The sequence below is a fragment of the Dunckerocampus dactyliophorus genome, chromosome 11 (assembly GCF_027744805.1).
Source record: "Dunckerocampus dactyliophorus isolate RoL2022-P2 chromosome 11, RoL_Ddac_1.1, whole genome shotgun sequence".
NCBI lineage: Eukaryota > Metazoa > Chordata > Actinopteri > Syngnathiformes > Syngnathidae > Dunckerocampus > Dunckerocampus dactyliophorus.
Genome location: NC_072829.1, coordinates 31,274,990 through 31,296,049, shown reverse-complemented (window position 1 = coordinate 31,296,049; position 21,060 = coordinate 31,274,990). Strand labels below are relative to the sequence as shown.

Here is a 21,060-nt window from a genome sequence, read left to right as displayed (position 1 = left end):
CAGTCCAGGGTATACCCTGCCTGTCGCCTGAAGTCAGCTGGGATAGGCTCCAGCATGCCCCCGCGACCCTAATGAGGAAGAAGCGGTATAGAAAATGGATGGATGGATGGATGATGTCCCTGTTCTCAAACAATATTGCACACAAACTGTTGCATTCTACCCTTTTGCACATTGAATTTGGTGGTATCACGAAGGATGTGGACAGACGACACTCCCAACATTCCTTGTTTATTCAGCCATCTTGGATTACACATCCATGCATCCATCCATCCATTCATCTTCTTCCACTTATCCGAAGTCAGGTCACAGGGGCAGCAGCCTAAGCAGGGAACCCCAGACTTCCCTCTCCCCGGCTATTTTGTCCAGGTCCTCCTGGTGTTCCCAGGCCAGTTGAGAGACATAGTCTTTCCAACGTGTCCTTGGTCAGTCATGCCCTGAACACCCACCCAGGGAGGCGTCCGTGCGGCATCCTGACCAAATGCCCGAGCCATTTCATCTGGCTCCTCTCAGTGCAGAAGAGGAGTGGTTCTACTCCAAGTTTCTACCGGATGACAGTGCAGCTTATCTCACCTTATCCCTACGGGGCCAGCCAGCCAGTCACCCTGCAGAGAAAACTCATTTTGGCCACGTGGACCCACAATCTCATCCTTTCCGTCACTACCCAAAGCTCATGACCATCACACTACGTTACTACGGAATGTTTTAAGGCACGTTAATTTGCCAAACTTAAATGAGAATGTTGTGGTGACGCAAGATATCGTCAAAACATTCACCAAGGGGTAGTGCCTTGGGCGGGGGGTTCGCTTTGGACAGTAAACTTGATTCCACTTATCCTCAACTCCTGTTTTGTTTTAAATCACATCTTCGCATTTGGTGACCCCGACATGACCTTTATGTCGAACACCTTAACAACGGCTCAATCACTACAAGAACATGTAACCCAGAATCAGAAGTGGCGCCCTACCGCTTGGTAAATGTCTTAACTACATTGTGGGTCACCATAATGTTACACAGACTTGTCCATTCATTCTATTGTTGGCAGTTGAAAAATCAAGTTCTGTTTGAGACCAACACTGCGTGTTCCTTGCCCATGCCACATGGGATCATGTTGGGGTCACCAATGTAGGAAGGAGTGCTGGCCTCAAGCAGAAGTTTATTCTTCACCGCCAACAACACAATGAATGTCAAGACAGGAAAGTGTAATTTGGCGCCAATGCCAACGGCAACCATGCCTCCAAGCCAACAGCCGTATGGGTGGCAGGCATGCCCTTTAGTGTCCGCCACAATGTTAAATGCTCATTTATCCATTTCATTTGTCATCTCTATGCACTTTCTGAATGGAAAACTAGAATTCTTCTATGTAAGTATTTTGTGTTAACATTTTGGGTGCCTGGAACAGTTTCATTGGCCCAAAATTGTTTCTTATGGGTAAAATTGTGTTGAAAAGGTTTTAGATGGACCCTTTGGAACGGATTAATCATGAAAAGTGAGGTTCCACTGTAATCCCTAATAATGCCGTTACTGCACACAGCTAGTTAGTCCACCAAGGAGGTGTCATACGTGTGACTTGCTTGTGACGTGAGGATTCCTGAGCACTCAGCGGCACCTCCCTTTGCTATTTCCTGCAGCCAAGCTTCTATGCTCCTTTTGTAATTCCAACCTTCCACTTGATGGTGAGGATTTCGCAAAACCTTTTTTCCTCTTCCTGCTGTGCCTCGACTGAATTCCTAAGTTGATTCCTTTTTGCCACTCTGTCTAGTTTTTTTTCTCCCCCTAAAACGGTGCTTGTTAGTTACCCAGACACACCTCATGTTGGTCGAGCGTTCACTCCTCTTCACTCCTCTTCACTCCTCTTCACTCCTCTGCTTAGCTGATTTATTGTTAATTAAAGACTTCATTGAGCGCTCCTGCTGCGACGTTTCCGCATCGTGGGGTAACGCTCAACCAAATCATAGCCGAGCATAACAATAATAAGTTGCAGTAATTGATGGCCTTTTGTTTCTTTAGTTGTTATTGAAGCCAGTCCATTTCTTGCCCTCAAAACATTTTCTGTAATTACTATGGACAATTTAACACAACAGTGAGCCTCATTTAACAAAAAAGGGCATAGTTTGTTGTGATATTAAGGACTGGAAGGGTTTCAAAACCCACACTCATTATTGGCTCTGTAGACTACAAAATTGCTGTTTTTAACCCGTAAGACGACTTTAAATGTGCCAAATGTGTCTTATACAGCTTTGGGTGAGACATGAACTTATCAAGTCCTTAAATGACGTATAGGAGTGGTTGTTGTGTGACAGTCATGTGACCATCTCAAGACATGGCCTCCACAAAATTGGCAGTGAGTCATTTCCAAAGCCGTCATTTTTTTTTTGCCATCAAGGCTCATTTTAAAGCCATTGAATAATTGTCAAGCCTCAGTGGGGTGGGGTTGAATGAAGTTATTATAACTTATCATTTGCGTACCTGACAAACAAATCCCGGTGTGTTTGTTTGCGTGTCGAAGGTGAGGGTCCCTGAGGACACATCGCCGTGGAAGGACGTCCTTCAGTTGGGGGCGCAGGATGCCGACGCCAACAGCAGGCTGGTGTTCTCCATCCACAGCAGCCTCCATCCTCGCAGCACCAAGTTGTTCCACCTGGACCCAAAGAGCGCCATCTTGGTGACCACGGAGGAGCTGGACTACGAGACCATCCCTGTCCACACGCTCATCGTCATGGTAATGACAGACTTCTAACATGTGACGTGACAATGAGGGTTATTTCACGTTGAAATACAGTGGAGGGTATAAGTCTTGCATATGCTGTTTTTCCAAAGATATGAACAGTTGAGGACTTTTATGGCAGCTTTGTTGCAACAGAGACTGAAGTAGCATTCTGACCCCGACAGAGTCTGTGAAACTCACAACTGAGTCCTGTCCCTTTAAGAAAGGTCTCCTAATCTCAACTCATTATGTGGATAAAAGACTCTTCTATTCAACCCTCTCCTCCACCATGGAAGACCAAAGATCTGACCCCGAAAGACAAATCCAAGATAACAGTCAAGCGCCCTCGCTCTGGAGCTCCATACAAGACTTCACACGGTGCGATAAGAATGATTGGGAGAAAAGTGAGGGAGGGGCAGCCTACAATGAGAAGGGAGGAGCTGCTTGATGATGTCAAGGGAGTTGGGAGCAGAGTCAGCAAAGAAAAGCATGAGTAAAGACACTTTGTTGCCATGGATTGAGATCCTGCAGTGCTCAAAAAGACACATGGACAGACCCGCCTGAACGATAACATGAAAACACCTGAATGACTCCCCTAAGGCTTGGTAGAATGGGATGTGGTCACATGGCACCAAAATGGAGCTCTTTGCCTGCACCGAGTGGACTGAACGTGTTTGGAACACAATCCCTGATTCATAATCTTTATTTATTAATCTTCTTCGGTCTCTGTTGCAATAAACCCGCCATGAAAGCAATTGTTCATATGTTTGCAACGTGGTAAACTTACAAAACCAGCAGGGGAGCAAATACTTATTTTCTCCACTGCATGTGATGTTGCGTTCAGGTGCGCGACCAGGAGATCCCAGTAAAACGGAACTTTGTGAAGGTGATCGTTCACGTGGAGGACTGTAACGACCACGCGCCGGCTTTCCTCAGCCCCCGCTACCAGGCCACCATCTCCAACCTAGCTCCCGTGGGCTCTGAGGTCGTACGGGTCAAGGCCCTGGACGGCGATGTGGGCAGCAATGCCGCCATCACTTACTCTCTGCATTCAGGTGAGCATGCATTTATGTGCCTTTGTTTCCCGGCTCGTCTCTGCTCGGCTTGACGTTCGCGTTCATTTCGTCGCACGAGTTCACACCTGAGAGCTGTCGCCATTTCCCCATTCGGGCCGCTGGGTAGTGGCGCCCCCACCTGCACGGCCACAGCCATCAAATGTCAGGTACTTAACAGCTCTACTGAAGCAGAGTGCTCAAAGACACAATGATGACTCCAGAGATGGTGTGCCAGAGTGTTTCTCAATTTCCTCCCCTGTGATTGTCTGTTTGGGATTTCCTGGGCTCAAGCCAGCCCTCCGTTGTTTTATTGTTTTATTTGCACCCCATATAGAACATCCTAGAGAAATGTCTGTGGCTTCACAGGGATTTGTCTTTTATCCCAGAGACGTGGCTGATCACCTACAAGCGAAGCAGAGCACGCTGCATGATCACAACTCCTGCAGAAGCTTACCAGCGGCTTGGTGTGATTTATGTGTTACTTCTTCAACAGACCATTCATCTCTGATACCGTTATTGTTTACGCAGCATTTTCTTCCAATTAAATGGAAAAAATATACACAGAGAGCGTAGAGCGGAAAGTAGATGCAGCAAGGATGCACCATTATCCTCTTTTTTCCAATTCTCTCCTAAATTAACCCCAACAATTTGTCCATAAGAAGAGATTAATATTGCTGTTAAACATCCAACCTGTACATATAGTGCTGTTTACACGCATAGAAAGTGAAAATTAAGCTCCAGGAAATAGACAACACCCAGGACAAGGGCTCGAGTGGAAGAACAGGATGTCTGACGCTGATAAGGAAGTGAATTTGATTTGTTTTTTCCAGAGCTCACAGTCACAAATGAGTTCATCCATTCCGCGTTTTAGTAATTATTTCATTTCCCCCGCAGGAAACATCAACAGCATGTTCTCCATTGATCAAGTGCTTGGCTCCATCACTATATCCGAATCGGTGGACCTTCAGCATCAGGACCAGTACCACCTCACGGTCAAAGCGACCGACCAGGGCTTCCCTCAGCGCAGTGACATCTGCTCCATCCACGTCTACATCCGCATCTCGGACCACACCCCGCCCACCTTCCCCACAGACGAATATTTGGCAGAAATCAGCGAGCTGAGCAGCTTGGGAGCATCAGTGCTCACCATCTGTGCCTCCAGCCCGGCCGCAGTGCACTATAGGATTGAAAGTGGGGATCCAGACGGAACGTTTCATATCAACAGATACACCGGGTTGATATCAATCCAAAGGCACCTTGATTTTGAGAAGTGTTCCTCCTACAAGCTCAAAGTTTCAGCTTCCACCAGCTCCAGCGCCTCGTCCATGACCGTCGTTCATGTGTACGTGTTTGACGAGAATGACAACGCCCCCATTTTTGGGCAGCAGGAGTACGTGGGGCATATAAGTGAGGCAGCACGTGTCAATAGCATGGTTCTCGGGGATGTGAACACTCCTCTGGTCATCCAGGCTTCAGATGTAGACCAAGATGAAAATGCTTTGCTCATCTATCAGATCGTGGAAGCAGAGGCCATGAAAGTGTTCAAGATAGACGGCAGCATGGGTACCATCTCATTAATTGCTCCCCTCGACTTTGAAACCAAGGCTGAATATCACTTCAGCGTGCAGGTGAAGGACTCGGGGGAGCCATCGCTGCACGCAGCACAGCCAGTCAAGGTCACCGTGCGCGTTCTGGACCTGAATGACTGCCCACCCCAATTCACCACCACCACTTATGAGCAATCCATCATCTTTCCGCCTGTCCGAGATACAGAGGTGGTGCGTGTCGAGGCCCATGACGCCGACTCTTCTGTGTCGTACAGCATCACTGAAGGGAATCTGCACAATGCTTTTTCCATCCATCCCACCACTGGAGTCATGACTGTGAGCAATGTGTCTGATTTTAAACATTTTTACCAGCTGCTTGTTCGAGCCTCCGATGGCCTTCAGAGAGACTCAGCCATCGTCAGGGTGAACGTAACCAACGTAACTGAGAGCGGTCTTGGCTTTGAGCAAAAAAGGTACTCTGTCAGTGTTTCAGAAAATCTAAACACGGTGAAAACGTTAGCTGCACTCAAACCTACTGGTTGCTCTTTAAACGAGCCTCTGTTTTACTCCGTTTTGAACCCAATGGGGAAGTTTGCAATATCCCACACTTCCGGTGTCATGCAAACCGCAGGTGTGCCCTTTGACCGAGAGGACAAAGACGTGTATGACGTTGTGGTGATGGTACAAGACCTGAGAACTCCACCAAGAACAGCCACCACCCTGGTCAAGGTATTTATAGACGACGTCAACGACTACCGGCCTCAGTTTCTCAACCTGCCTTTCTCAATGATGATATCTGAAGATGCAGAACCAGGAGATGTTCTGTATCAGGCGACTGCCATTGACAGAGATCTGGGTGAAAATGGATCCATTGTGTACTCACTGGAGGAGGATTATGGCCTCTTTAGGATCGATCCAGACATAGGTGATATTTCTCTACAAAGGCCTCTTGATTTTGAAGCTCTGAATAAGTACAAATTGACGGTCCTGGCCACAGACGAGGGGGACCCCAGTCACATGACCGAGGCACAGCTCAGTATTCAAGTGAGGAACAGAACCAACCCAGTTTTCCAAACTCTTTTGTATCCACTGAAGGTGCCTGAAAATGTTCCTCCGTTCACCACCATCTTACATGTGCAGGCCAGAAACCCTGAAGGCTATCGACTGATTTACAACCTGGTGGAGGAAAATGCCTCAAAACACTTTCATATTGATTTCAAAACAGGTGCTTTGACTGTCATCAACCTGCTGGATTACGAAAGCCAGACGATGCACGTGCTGACTGTGCGAGCTACTGATTCTGTGACTGGAGCGTTTTCCGAGGCTTCTATTGAGGTAGAAGTTGAAGATGTGAACGACAATGCCCCCTCGTTCTCACAGCGAAAGTACACCGCCAACATTGCGGAGGGGCTTCCTGTCGGCTCCTCAGTTCTGCAACTTTCAGCCTCCGACTTGGACTCTGGAAGAAATAAAGATCTGACTTTCCAGATGGTGAGAATGGAAGGCAGCGAAACCGACTTCTTTGGCATAGACCGTCAGAGTGGATTGATTTTCACACAGCAGGTGCTGGACCATGAAAGCACAAGTCACTTCCAGTTGAAAGTCAAGGTTGTTGACAACGGGACCATCCCCCTCAGCAGCGAGGCCTATGTTTTTTTAAATATTACCGACATCAACGACAATCCCCCACATTTTGTAAGCTCTCATTTTGAAGCCACACTGGATGAAACGGCAAAGTGCGGCCACATTGTCATCAAAATCCAAGCGTCTGATCCCGATGTCAGTGATGCCAATCACCTCAAATACAAAATCCTCTCAGGAAATGAAGGTCGCTACTTCCATATAAACGAATCCTCTGGCATCATCTCCTTCGCTAATGTCTGCCGGAGGAGCCTTGACGCTTACTATAACCTGACAGTGGCGGTGACTGACGGTGTGTTCCAGAAGAGTGCACCGGTCAATATTGACATGATAAACAGCAACAGGCACAGTCCTCACTTCAAACAGAACATCTACGAAGCCGAGCTAGCGGAGAACGCTGAAGCCGGTACCCGTGTGATCCGCCTGGCCGCCATCGACCCCGACGATGGTCCTTATGGCAGTGTGGACTACACCATCATCAATAAGCTTGCAGACGAGAGGTTTGCCATTGATGACAACGGGCAGATTGTTACGACACAACCGCTAGACAGGGAAAACCCAGACCAGAGAGTCATAGCCATTAAGGTGATGGCGAAGGACGGAGGAGGTAAAGTGGCCTTTTGCACAGTCAAGATCATTCTCACTGACGATAACGACAATGTCCCGCAGTTCAAAGCTTCAGAGTATCAAGTTGCCATTCAGTCCACGGTCAATAAAGGCTCGCCTGTCATTCAGATCATGGCTTATGATGCGGACAACGGCAAAAACGCCGACATCACCTACACGGTGGATGAGGCGGAGGAGGTGACAGAAGATATCATTGAGATCAACCCTTTCACCGGCGTTGTCAGTGTCAAAGAGAGCCTGGTTGGAATGGAGAACAAAATCTTCAACTTTAAAGTGAAGGCTCGCGATGGCAGCCTCCCGTTCTACAACTCCACCGTTCCTGTCCAGGTCAAAGTGCTTCCTCCTGAAGTTCCTCTCCCAAAATTCTCAGAGCCCCTTTACACCTTCTCAGCCGCTGAGGACATTCCCGTAGGGACAGAGATTGGCTCCGTGAAAGCCAAATCGGATATGCCGCTCATTTACAGCCTGGTCAATGGCAACACGGTTGAAAGCAATAAAGACAAAGTGTTCAGTTTGGACAAGGAAAGCGGAACTTTACTTCTACAGAAAAACATTGACCACGAAAAGACCAAATGGTACCAGATAGACGTGCTGGCACAGGGCAACCACAACGGAACGGATGTGGCATCCCTGGTGTCAGTCAGCATCCAGGTCCAGGACATCAATGACAACCAGCCTGTGTTTGACGCAAACCCTTACAGGGCCTACCTGGCTGAGAACATGCCTGCTGGAACCACTGTCATCCAGGTACAAACATACCAAACCCATCCAAAACATTTGTATGATAAAAGCCATGAACAAATGATTGAAAGTTCGTTTGAACATTTTATCTGTAGGTGACCGCCAATGACGCAGACGCAGACACCAACGGTCTGGTGACCTACAGCCTGGAGCCTCTACTTGATGACGCCACGACCAACGTCACTGAGGTGTTCTCCATTGACGGTGACAACGGCTGGATTGTCACGGTGCGCGAGGCCGACTGCGAAGCTTCGAGGGTCTACCGCTTCAACGTGCTCGCCACCGACCACGGGGGCGACGCCAAGCTGTCATCCAGTGTCCTGGTGGAAGTGACGGTGACGGACGAGAATGACAACCCGCCGAGGTTCTCAGAGGACGTGTACGGTGGCTCGGTGATGGAGAACAGCCGACCTGGGGAGGTCATCGTGTCCATGACGACCACGGATGCTGACTTTTCACTGGAGAACCGCCTCGTGACATGTTACATCACAGGTGGGTTTATATGTTTTGGCAACAGTATGTGTGTGTGTGTGTGTGTGTGTGTGTGTGTGTGTGTGTGTGTGTGTGTACGTCTCTCTTATGAACTAACATGAACTCAGTGGCCACTTCATTTAGTACACAATCTCATGAAAACAACTAGAGAAGACAATTTCTGTATAAACTGCGTATGAATGCTGAAGAGCTGAAGCTGAACAGAAATGCTGTACGGAAAATGTAGAATTACAGGAAAAGTTGGAATTTTAGAGATGTGGTGAATTGCTAGCGAGAATACTATTATGATGCTTGATGATGGAATGGTTTGAATGGGTTCAAATATTTGGGAAAACACCATTAATTTCAATGAAAATGTGGAATTCTGGGAAAACCAGGAATGTTTTGCAATGTTGAAATTTGATAGCCTGAATGTTTTGAATGTGCTCAATGTTTTGGTGTTGGAATGCTTTGAATTGGTTAGGAAATATGAAAGTAGTAATAATTTAGGGGCTCTAATACATTTGTTTTTTGGAAAATGTGGAGTTTTGGAGTCTAAACAGGAAAAATTCAGTAAAGATGACAATTGTGGAAAATTATCAGCACGAATATCTTGAATGAGCTGGATTTTTTAAAATATTGGAATAGTTTGAATTGGTTGAGAAATGTGGAAGTAGTAAGAATTCACAAGCTCTAAGGACATTTTTTCCAGAAACTGAAATTTTGGGAGTCTTCACAGAAAAATTTTGTGAACACTGAGAATTTGGGGGATCTACGAAAAGATAGCCATCGGGTTCTGAATGATCTGAATATCTCGACGTTATAATGGTTTGAACTGGTGGAAGTAGTAATTCTCCTTCATGGAAAATGTGGAATTTTGGGAATCTGCAGAAAATTTTTAGGAAAAATTTGGGAAAGTGGGAAATTGTTAGCATGAATGTCTTGAATGAGCTGAATGATCCAAATCGGTTGAGAAATGTGGAACTTGCAAAAGTGGTCTATTCATTGTCAATGAGAATTTTGTTGCGGAAAATGTGGAATTACCAACATTTGGTATTTTTTTGGAATATGTCAGTAGGTGGTCATTGTTTCCTGAATGGTCTGAACATTTTGTTGGAATGGTTTCACAAAGACAATCATTGATCAACCAAGATATGGAGCAGGGGTGGGCAAACTGCAGCCCGCGGGCCACATTAGGCCCGCCCAGCGTCGTAATCTGGCACACCGGGCATTTCCACATTTTTTTTTTTAACCTTTAACATTGAAACTGTAGCCTTGCAGTGCTATTGTGGCACGCTTGAGTCAGATGCAATCTGCAGCTTGTAGGAAAAGGCCATCCAAACGACACACATGACGCACAAAGTAACCTAGCTAATAAATAAATATCTACAGACAATACCCATGGCAAAATAACAACACCCATACAGTATATTGCTGCCGCAAGGCATGCTGGATAGCTTGTGGTACTCATTTTCCCAACATTTTGCCGTGTTTGTAGCATTTTTGCAGAATATGTTGAGTGGGTGGTCAGATAAGTAAACAACGGAGAGTTAGCATACTCTTGATATCCAGTGTTTTATTGTACATAGTTCATATTGTTATTGCAGCTGGACTACCCAGCATACCTTGCGGGCATTTGGAATTAACAGTTTTAAGTTAGGGTTAGGAAGTGTTATGTTTAGCGCTTAGTTGCACCAAGTTGTCTCCCACTTAATAGAAGAATTCGTCACGTTCTCGGTGTGGTTTGGACCCCAATATGCAGAGACGAAGCCACGGAGTGCAAAAGGTAAGGGTACTTTAATTACATAAGCAGGAGAAACAAAAGGCGACAGAGGAAAGGCTCTGTGACAAAAGTGCAAGTACAGGTAAGTAAATTGTTTAAGTTACCGCACTGACTTGGAGACGAGAAGCATGGATAGCAAAGACAATAATAATGAACCAGCGCCGCACATTCGAACGCACTGGCCTTTTATCTGCCATTAATGTTAATTGGCCGCAGGTGCGCGGCCACCGGGCGAGAAGCGGCTGCCTCTTCCTCCCCGGAGAAGGCACAGCCCGCCAAAATAAGAGCGCAGGACAAGGAACACTCGTTCCCGTCCTGCAGAACGTCACAGAATTAGGTTTATGTGATTATGTGATAACTTGCTGTGGATGTGTTTTTCTTTTGTTGCACCGTGAGCAAGTGTATTATCCCGTTTGATGACCAGCTAGTGTATACTGTATATAGACAGCCCCCTCCGCCAAATGTTTGAACCCAATGTGGCCTGCGAAAAAAGGTTTGCCCACCCCCGTATTCGAGTATACGGGTGTACCTGATGTTGAGTCTAATGAATGGAGCTAATTGCTTCATGTGGTCTTGGTTTTCATCCAAATCACTCTTCCACTGAAGACTTGAGACGACATTAATGAGGTGAAATAAAAATCTCTGTCAATCTGCCCTACCCGAGGATTGCTAAGATTTTATTGGGCTCCGATTAATCACAAAGAGGAGCGAGCTGACAAGCGCACCCGGCGTGAATACCAACTGCCTCCCCTGCAGCTAACAACAACAACAAAGTCTCAAATGAATGCAAATCCTCTCTTTTCCCCCAGACAGTCCAACAAGTTCTAAAGGAGCTCACTGTCAAAACAGCGGTTTTGGAAAGTGTAAGTCGGGAATCTTTGCACTGGAATTATTCATAAATGCTGGGTGTTAGCAGGTGCTGTCACCGGGCCGTCAGATGAAGCGGCAAGCGAGGCACACGCTCACTATTAAAGTTGCTCGCCTGCAACTGTAGGCACCATGTAAGGTCATGATTGGAATTATTCACCAGGTCATGGATACAACACAGCCAAAATATCAATTCACTGCAATGTTACAAACTTCCACCTGCAAGTTTGGGCTTTTTCTGCATACTGATGCTTCAAGCCTAAAGCCCATCACTCACGTCGGTCGGCTGAATGTCAAGGAGCCTTTTTAGTGGATGAGGAGAAACGGCATCGTTCCATTTTTCCATCCTCACAGACGTTCTTATGACGGAGACACGGTGACGGAAAGAAAAGCTTTTGGAGGGTGTGTGAAGCTTTCACCCTCATCACTTTCACAGAGGCCTGTTTTTCTCACCTCTCTAAGTTCACCTGAACAACTTTTGTGGCTAAAACACCCAACAAAAGTACATTTGAAGTGGAGGCGTGGCTTCATTTGTTTTCCATCTCCAACAGTCAGAATGTGTGGAAGTGCTCCTGACACTGACAAATACCACATTGTGTTTTTTACCCATGTAGATTTGGCGCTACCGGTTGGCCCTGGCTCATAAACACATTATAACGGGACTGTCTGTGTAGCTCGTCGTTACAGTAGATGGCATCCTAATGCTGCTTCTTAACCACCTTCACACACACCTCAGAACAACAACACCTTCACCGGCTGCGCCGTGTATTTTGGCCAATCAGAAGCCTTTAAAACTACCACAACTGACATGGTCACGCGTTTTAATGCACCTCTTATTTCTCTTTTTCTTATTATGTCTACTATATTGGGTAAAGGTGACTATAGGGGTGTTATTTCATGTCTAGAGGGCTCTAATCATGTTAAAAGCTGTATTTGGAAGGTGATAAACAGGTTTTCCATGCTCTAACTAGCAAAATATTCCATTTATAAATAAGGAATCCTACTTTACAGAAATTCACTCACCAAAGTGGGGTGCGGAACCCATTAAGGGCAATAAAGAAGGGATAACTGTACGCCGTATGTGCATTACTGTAGTTTCATGATGTTTTGTGGGCTCTTTTCCCAGCTTCTGATTGGACAAAATGCATGACAGCCAGTGAAAGTGTTTTTATGCGCACAGACAATTATTTAAAATTGTTCTGGCGTTGATAGAGGTTTTTTCTTAACACTGCAGTGGAAAATATTCATGTCCATGTGGACCTCACATTCCAGACATGTGCGCCTGACACCAAGATATGTGTACTGATGCAAATGCATTATTCAACACAGACACGGATGGGGGTTTTTGCAGCATCTTTTTCCTCTCCCTCCCCAAAGTTTAGTGCGAATTTGTAAAGAAGGCATTGTGTATGCTAGCTAATAATTAAAGAAATGGAAATGAAGCACCCCAAGGAGAGTTGAAACAGCACACAAGAAAGTGCTTCCGTCTGTGATGTTAATAAAATGTTCAAACCAGCAGCAGCAAAGTCAAATGAAACTTCTTCAATTGCTCTTCAAAAAAGGTCATTTATATTCCAGTAAAGAAGAATTTTGTTGCTTTAAGGAAGCGGACCTAATAGCGGGGGGAAGCAAGGCATTGCTGCTGCTGGAGCCAATTCTCCTTAACTGAGTAGCAACGGCAAACAAACGTACATGAATAATAAATGTTGGCCTCACCAAAACTGCTTCTTTACATACACTCTATCTTTCTATATCTATTTATCTATATCTATATCTATCTATTTATGCCTAAATGCAGACACCCTCCAAAGAGTAGCATCAGGATGCTGGAGAACCTTGAGATATTCAATGATCTGTTCCAGGGTCAAGGGTCTAACCACCAGTTATTGTCACACCCAAAAAGCCCCTCCTGCTAACTTGACATTGATGTTCTCCTCAGATTTTGGATCAACATTTGCAATAAAAGTGAGTGTGGTAGTTATTCCATTCGATTCAACTCCAAAACCCTCCCCTTGTCTCTTCAATTGTCGCTGTTCACTGGCAACACTATCCAGGTTTAATCCTGAAACATGCCTCCCACACTGACTGAACACAGCTGAAGTACAACATGGAGAGCTGCGCACCGCGGATGAATGACAATGGAAGGTCATCCCTAAAACAGATGGGCGCTGTACATTGAAGCTGTGTTATCACGTATTTAGAATCGCAACCAGAAGAACCACAATTACAGGTTAGACGTTATATAGCACTTTTCAAGCTAGTGAAGCCATTATTCACTCACTCCTCAGTCACACACCCGTGGTGGTAAGGTATATCTGCAGCAACAGCTGACCTGGTGCAGACCGGCAGAACCGTAGCACAATCGTACCGCCGACCTTCCGGTTTCAAGATGACCCGCTCTACCTCCCGAGCCAGCGCCGCCCCAATTGATCAATTATTGCGTTTGTGTGGAATTTTTTTTTTTTTATATTTTGAATATGTTTTTAATATTTTAAAAATATTTTTGTTTTTTTTTAACATATTCTTTAAATATGTTTAGACATTTTTAGACATAAATATTTTTAGACATGGTATATATTTATATATTTTATACGATCATTTAATATATTTTTAAATATTATATTTAAAATAAATAAAAAAATACATATACGCTTTAACATTGTTAGAGCCCTCTAGACATGAAATAACACCCCTATAGTCACCTCAAGGTGGTCAGTGGTGTAACGTGGAGATCACATGTCATTTTGTTGTCATGCGTTTGTGACGTGGAAGCAACGGGACATTTGAGGCAAGGAGTTGTTTAAGGGGAATAAGACGTTCTTCTACCAGCCTGAGCGTGGGTGGGGTGATTCAAATAACACATAAGCTGTTCCATTAGAAGAAAGACCAGGTGGTGTGTTGGTTCCTCATGCTCGCTGTCATCGCGCACCCAGATGGAGACCCGCTGGGCCAGTTCGCCGTCATCCATCAGGACGAGGGCGAGTGGGGATTGATCGCCAAGGAGCCTCTGGACCGCGAGGCCAAAGACAGATACGCCTTGAAGATCACCGCCACTGACGGGAAGTTCCAGACCCCGGTGAGCGTAGACGTGCACGTGCTGGACGTCAACGACAACACCCCTCAGTGTGAACAGGTGAACACTCAGCAAGAGCGAGGTCTTCTTCTTCACATGCGTCCATTTGGAAACAAATAGATCAGTGGTGTCCAAAGTGCAGCCCGGGGGCCATTTACAGCCCGCGACTGCTTATTTATTGGCCCGCAGCACATTCTAGTAACATCATAAATGGAAAACGATGGCGGAACGATACAGCATAGGGCAAACTGGCTGGTTTGTTTGCCGCAATCTTGTGCAAAACCCGTGCTTTGACTTGACTTGCAAACGCGTCATGGCCACTCATGCACATTAGGCCCCTCCCCAATCCTCCACCACCACAAATAGATAGCGTTCCTGTGAGAAGAATGAGCTAAAAATAGATGTTATTGATTGGTTAGTGACACGGCTGAGGAGGAAATGAGGTCTGACTTTTATGAGCCGTAACGCAGCCTGGCGGCCTCCTAAGAGCTTCACGGCGAAATACTTTCCTTCTTTCATTTGCTTTTCTGCTCCCCTCTGAGGAAGCAAAACAGTTTTTGTCTTCTGCTTCAAATGCTGCAACGAAAAGCTACAAAAACAGAATGAAATTTGTATGATAACAGGATTACCTTCATATTCCAGCACATTCTGGCCCCTCCAGGCGTGACCAAATGCTAACATCAGGTGTTCAGGGCTCCTGCTTGAGCTGCTTTGGAAGAAGTTACGCTCAAGTACGTGGAATGATTGCGCAATATGTACGAAAAGGAGCAGGAAGAAGCACATTTCTTTACTTTCTGTGTTTGAACAGAGTTTCTAATAGTGAAAGATAATAATAGCGTTGCCAGATGTACAATCATTATGGTCTTTTTGCCATAATTTCACCCTCTGTACGATCAAGAACTCCAAAAATCCTGATAATCATTTGACCTCGTGCGCCAGGCTGTGCGTTACGCATTGTCTCGTTGCTGCCAAGTGGGGGTGCCTTTTTTTCCAACATTGCTTTTAGTATATTTGAAACCAACTTTTCCAAATGAGAATGCTGGGACCACTTTGATGTTTTGTGTAGCGATGCTAAGAAGTTACGTCCCTTTCAGGAAAAAAGTGCATCTTATTAGGATTTGCTTGCCCTTTTTGCTGTTGTTGCTTTTAAAAGTCCCATATTTCTTAAATAACCTTTGTGCATTTCATTCTCATAATATTCTAACTTTTTTCACAACCTAATCACTTTATTTTGTTGAGTATGTTTCTCATAAAATCATGAATTTATTCTTGTAAAATCTCTCCTTACAACTGGACTTTTTCCATTTTTGCTGTTTTTTAAAAAATGTCATTTCAGCTTTCTTCTTGTAAATTAGCTTCTTGTAATTATATCATTTTTATTCCTTAATTTTCCAGAAACTTTATTTGTAGTTTTGTTTCTCATCATGTTGAAAAAAGAATGCTTATTTTAAAAAATATTTCAACTTCATGCTGCTAGAATGACCCTCATAATCTTCTTCTTGCCAAGCGACGTAATGAAGTGTGTCACGTGACTCTGCTTGCAGCTGCTCTACACGGAGGCGCTGATGGAGAATTCCCCCCCCAGCGTGTTTGTGCTGAGGGTTTCGGCATCAGACGCGGACGCCGCCGCTAACGGCCAGATCTCTTTCAGCCTGCACGGCCCCGACGCAGACAAGTTCCGTCTGGACCAGAGGACAGGTAGGACGGGGGCGGAGCGCCGCTGAGGGCTTGCTGGGCCGATACCATCGGGAAGCGGCTCTGACGAGAGTGAAAACACGTTCATGTTTACTTTACTCCCCGTCGCTGTGATCCATCATACTTTGCTTGTGTCATAACACTTGGCTGTCTCTGAGTGATAGCGATATCAGTGAAAGATATCACACGATATCACAGTCGGGATGAAACGTCGAGGTCGTTTGAGGATGCGGGCTCCGAGTAGGATTATATGAAGAACCCTTTTCAAAGGTAGCAAAGTATCGTGTGTCTTATGCCGTCACATGCTAGCCTACCACGCTTCCACAAACCGAAAAAGAAATTTTTACTCAATAAGCCAGCCTAAATGTACACCAAGAGCTATGAAGTGTAAAACACTGACCAGGAAAGCTGAACATCGACTTCCTCAACAAAAATCCAACAAACAACGCCGTAAAAGACGACAGCAAAGGGTAAAAAAACACCACGTCTGATAAAAAGCCAACTTCTAAAGCTTCTCAATCCCTCTTTGCTCCACCAGCTCCGTAAGCAAACCCCCACTCTGCTTTGTAGCAAAGCCTCGTCTTCCCTGCTGTGCTCCAGTCCCTTGGATTACCGTAATGACACGTACACTGCTGGGAAGCGTAGAACCTCCACTTTCAGGAACTGAAAATAGTTTGAGACGTATGGTAGTTTAAAAATAGCATTGCAAATCCTTTCCCCGGCAACAGCTTTGTTGTTCAAGACTGTTAAAGACTGATGATGTAGTTTGCCTCGTGTGAATTAGGTTAGCTCCAATACGAAGAGCTGGTGTGTTTGCTGGTGTTACCTGTGGGTTGGGGGCAGGTTAGGCTAATAGTTTATAGGCCTTTTAACCGTTTCAAAAGAAGTGTTTGCGTTGTGTTTACGTAACAAGCACGTAAAAGGATTTAATGCTGCATGGACCCTCCCCAGGTGAGCTGTTCACCCGGGCGGTGCTGGACAGGGAGAAGGTGTCCGAGTACAGCCTGGCGGCGAGGGCCACGGACGGCGGCGGGCACTCCTGCCAGGCGGACATCTTGCTGAGGATCCAGGACATGAACGACAACCCGCCCCGCTTCTCGTCTAGTCACTACGAGGTCAGCGTCTTCGACAACACCACCGTGCGCACGCCCATCGCCGCCGTCTACGCCAAAGACCCAGACGCAGGTAGGCCACCGAAGAACCAGAACCAGGTCTAGACACGTCCAGACCACGCCTCCCAGGTTTTGGAATAGCAGCTAACACACAAGCCTGTCTTGTTGGTTCAAGCTGTTCATTGTCATCCTAAACATGAAAGCACACGCTGGGGTGTCTTTGCCAACCGCCCACCTGACACCTCCTTCCAGGTGTGTGTGTGTGTGCGTGTGTGCGTGTGTGCACGTGTGCACGTGTGCGTGTGTATTTGTTGGGAAATCCCACTATCAATCTTTCCACTGCAATCAACGACAACAGTCCAATACGTTTTATTTGTCCCCATCCCGCTGGCGCCCACTCGCACATACACTCCCTCCTGGTATTCACTCGCTCCTGGTATTCACTCCCTCCTGGTATTCACTCGCTCCTGGTATTCACTCCCTCCTGGTATTCACTCGCTCCTGGTATTCACTCCCTCCTGGTATTCACTCGCTCCTGGTATTCACTCCCTCCTGGTATTCACTCCCTCCTGGTATTCACTCCCTCCTGTTCCTTCTTGTCCGGACACGATCCTCACAGCTTCACGTGTGTTCAAACCATCCAATGTGCTAACAACGTGCTTGGAATGCTAAAAGTGCCACCAAAGCTGTGGTGTGATGGTGGACTTACTGATTCTTTTCTTTCAACACATAAGAAACGTATGTTTGCGACATGACGATGTTATTGATCCAGAAATAAAGCTGCAACTTCTCTTCACCTTCAAGCAACACATCAAGCAGACATTTGATTGGATACCAGTTGTAGCATAAGCAGCCAAGTTAAGAGTCATCAAATGAAGAGATAGATACTTAACAACAACAAAATAATAATAACAATAATACAGTTCAGTGCTTCTGTAAAAATGCATGAACTTTGGCACAAATACAGCTTTAGCATTTACATGAATCAAGGAGGAAATGAGGGCGGGCAGACGTGTGGGCGGGTCCGTGTGCCCCGAGAGCTATTTGCATAGTTTGTAAATATATAACACTTTCATTGAACGTTATATTGAACATTTATATCTTCTACATCACATTTAAATTGAACTCATTCAATCCCAGCAGCCATTTTTCAAAAGCAGCAGCCTTTTTACACCATTTGGACTCATCTTCCAAGGCACCCAGAATATTGTGTTGTGTGGTTTTATAAACATGGAACCTCCCAAAAGAAACATTAGACTCCGCCTTTCATCAGGAAAGACAAGTTAGTTTCTACCTTTTTGTTTTCTTTAGTAAGCAGCAGTAGAACATAGGTACGTTTCAGGGAAATATCAGTTCCTGACTAAAAAAAGGCAGCTTTTTGTGAAAAGAAACATTTCAAGCATAACTTTCACTTTGACACAAATATTTGTTGCTGAAATATGTAAACAACTACACCAACATAAACAACACAAACACATCAACACAACAATTTATTTACAAATGTTATTTACAAATGTAACACATCAACTATTTACAATTTTCACATTTGGAACTAAACTGTGTGTGTGCATGTGCATGCACATGTGTGTGTGTGTGTGTGTGTGTGTGTGTGTGTGCGTGTGCATGTGTTAAAATGTCCCTACAATAGTAACTTTCTGCACGCTACACTCCTCCACGCTCTCCAACTTCCTCCTTCCTGTTTTCTGTGTTTCCCGGTCATCATGAGCGCCACGATGAGCACTGCCGAGCTCTTGTCACGCGCACTTCTGTCACCTGGCGGCCTTTTTTATGGCTTAAAATTGCATCATCACCTCCTTCTGCCTCTTGCGCAAACAACCGAAAAGACGTACGTAATAGACGTAACAACGTCTTTGGGATTGACTGAGTTAACACTTTTAGATTTTATGTTTAGATTTCTATTTATGAAATGTAACATCTACTTTGAACAATTCTACTTGAATTCTACATGATGTTAAACAGTGACACTTGTATTTCGATGTGACGGACTAGACAGGTTTAACATTTGGATGTTCAGTAGATATCACATTCATATTTCATTTTACCTCCAGTGTGAAGCAAATGAGCTCAATGTGAGAAAGGTGAAATCAAGTGCGGCTGCGTGTCATCTCGTGCACTTGTGCACTCCCACTCTACGTTTGGGGCGCGTGCCACCTGACTCCAGCATTTATTTGGTCCAGGTATCAACTCGGAGGTGAGGTACTCCCTCCTGGCGGGCGACGGCGGCTACTTCTCCTTGGACGAGTTTTCCGGCATCCTGCGGCTGGAACGCCCCCTGGCCCCCGACGCGCCATCCGGCTTGGAGCTGAAGGTGAAAGCCACCGACCGCGGCCTACCTCGACAGCTGTACTCCGTCGCCACTGTGACGGTGGATGTGGTGTCCCTGGAAGACTACCAGCCCGTCTTCCTGAGCGCCGAGTACGCTGCCCAGATTCCCGAGTCTTTGGCCGTTGGCTCCGAGGTGCTGAGCGTGTCGGCCCTCGCGAGAGAGGGCTCGGGGCCCGACCCCGTTATCTACCGTATTGTGTCCGGGAACGAGGACGGACGCTTCTTGCTGGAGCCAAAAACTGGTAAGAAGTACATCTATGTGTTCTGTTTCTATAGTTTCACTTTGTATTCCTGTCAGTCACATCACTCACACCCTCACACCATTTAGTTGCCCCCCAAGGAATATGCTATGAAGTACTGTCACTTGCAGAGTAGATCAAACAAGCGATCTAATCACCAGCGTCCCCACACTCCTCCCCCTCCCAACACAAACTCGTCTTTCAGATCAACATTTTCAATAAAAATGCTGCCGTCTGGACCGGCTGGCTGAAGCCGAGGAGTAAAGTTGTGTGTTGTTGTCAGCTGGAGAGCAGCGGAGTTGCCAGCGGAAATGAATTCACACTTGAATCCATGTTTGTCCCCCCAAGGCGGCCTGGGGCGGTACTCCAAGTCTGCTCATGTGCTTTTTCCTCATTGATTTATGCTAATCGTTGCTCTCATTTCAATAAGTTATTGTTGAACACGAGCTCACGTCAACGCGCGCCTTGGAAGGATGGAAACAATACCTTCATCTTCGTCTGCTGCTGCAGCCTCGGTGTTCTGCTCTTTGGCTGCACTTTGTCTGACTTGCAGTCTTACATGGAGTCATTCTGATGATGCAGCTGCAGGTGCTTTTCTATGATTTCAAGGATTATTTGGAGTCTTTGCATTTGATTTGTGCTGTGAAACGTGTCGCTTATGGTTAATAACCTGCCAGGAATCCTTGGAGTCCACTGCTGGCAAGTCTTCCCTGAATAATCTGTTCCAGTGTCAAACTGTGGCCATCATAAACAGGTCATGTTTGAGGTCACATTTTGAACATTCTTAAGTGTAAAAAGAAGTGAAGCAGTGTTAATAGTATGGTGACGCCAAGGTCTTCTAATGTCTTCCATTTCTAAAAAATACAAATAGTTTTCTCTGCACATTGTTTTTTCATTCCAAATCTGATACTTTCGATTAATGTTTTTATGGAATCAAACAAAAAATGAATTGGAAATAAAAACAAACAAAAACAAGATTTGCAAACAAAAAAGTGGATTTAAATTTTTAAAAAGATTTGCAAATAAAAGTAATTTACTTCATTTTTCTACATTTTTTACAGTTTGAATGTAAAACAAACTTCAAATGCTGGTTTTGTTGACATTTCTCCGGGGTTGAGGAGTTTGGCGTCCCGTCTGTGGGAAACGTTCACCAACAAAC

At 45.5% G+C, this 21,060-nt stretch overlaps 1 protein-coding gene across 3 annotated transcripts in view; it reads left to right on the top strand.

Annotated features, from left to right (window-relative positions):
• The window catches only part of fat2 (FAT atypical cadherin 2), a 117,469-nt gene that overhangs the window by 57,526 nt on the left and 38,883 nt on the right, over positions 1 to 21,060 (top strand). For 2 of the 3 annotated variants that reach the window (XM_054793105.1, XM_054793107.1), the window contains exons 9-16: positions 2,507 to 2,719; positions 3,549 to 3,759; positions 4,654 to 8,321; positions 8,411 to 8,807; positions 14,370 to 14,569; positions 16,054 to 16,207; positions 17,156 to 17,389; positions 19,515 to 19,904. In XM_054793105.1, the coding sequence (XP_054649080.1) occupies positions 2,507 to 2,719; positions 3,549 to 3,759; positions 4,654 to 8,321; positions 8,411 to 8,807; positions 14,370 to 14,569; positions 16,054 to 16,207; positions 17,156 to 17,389; positions 19,515 to 19,904 (5,467 nt within the window). The remainder of the gene's footprint in view (positions 1 to 2,506; positions 2,720 to 3,548; positions 3,760 to 4,653; positions 8,322 to 8,410; positions 8,808 to 14,369; positions 14,570 to 16,053; positions 16,208 to 17,155; positions 17,390 to 19,514; positions 19,905 to 21,060) is intronic. The other variant, XM_054793106.1, reaches the window with a different exon arrangement.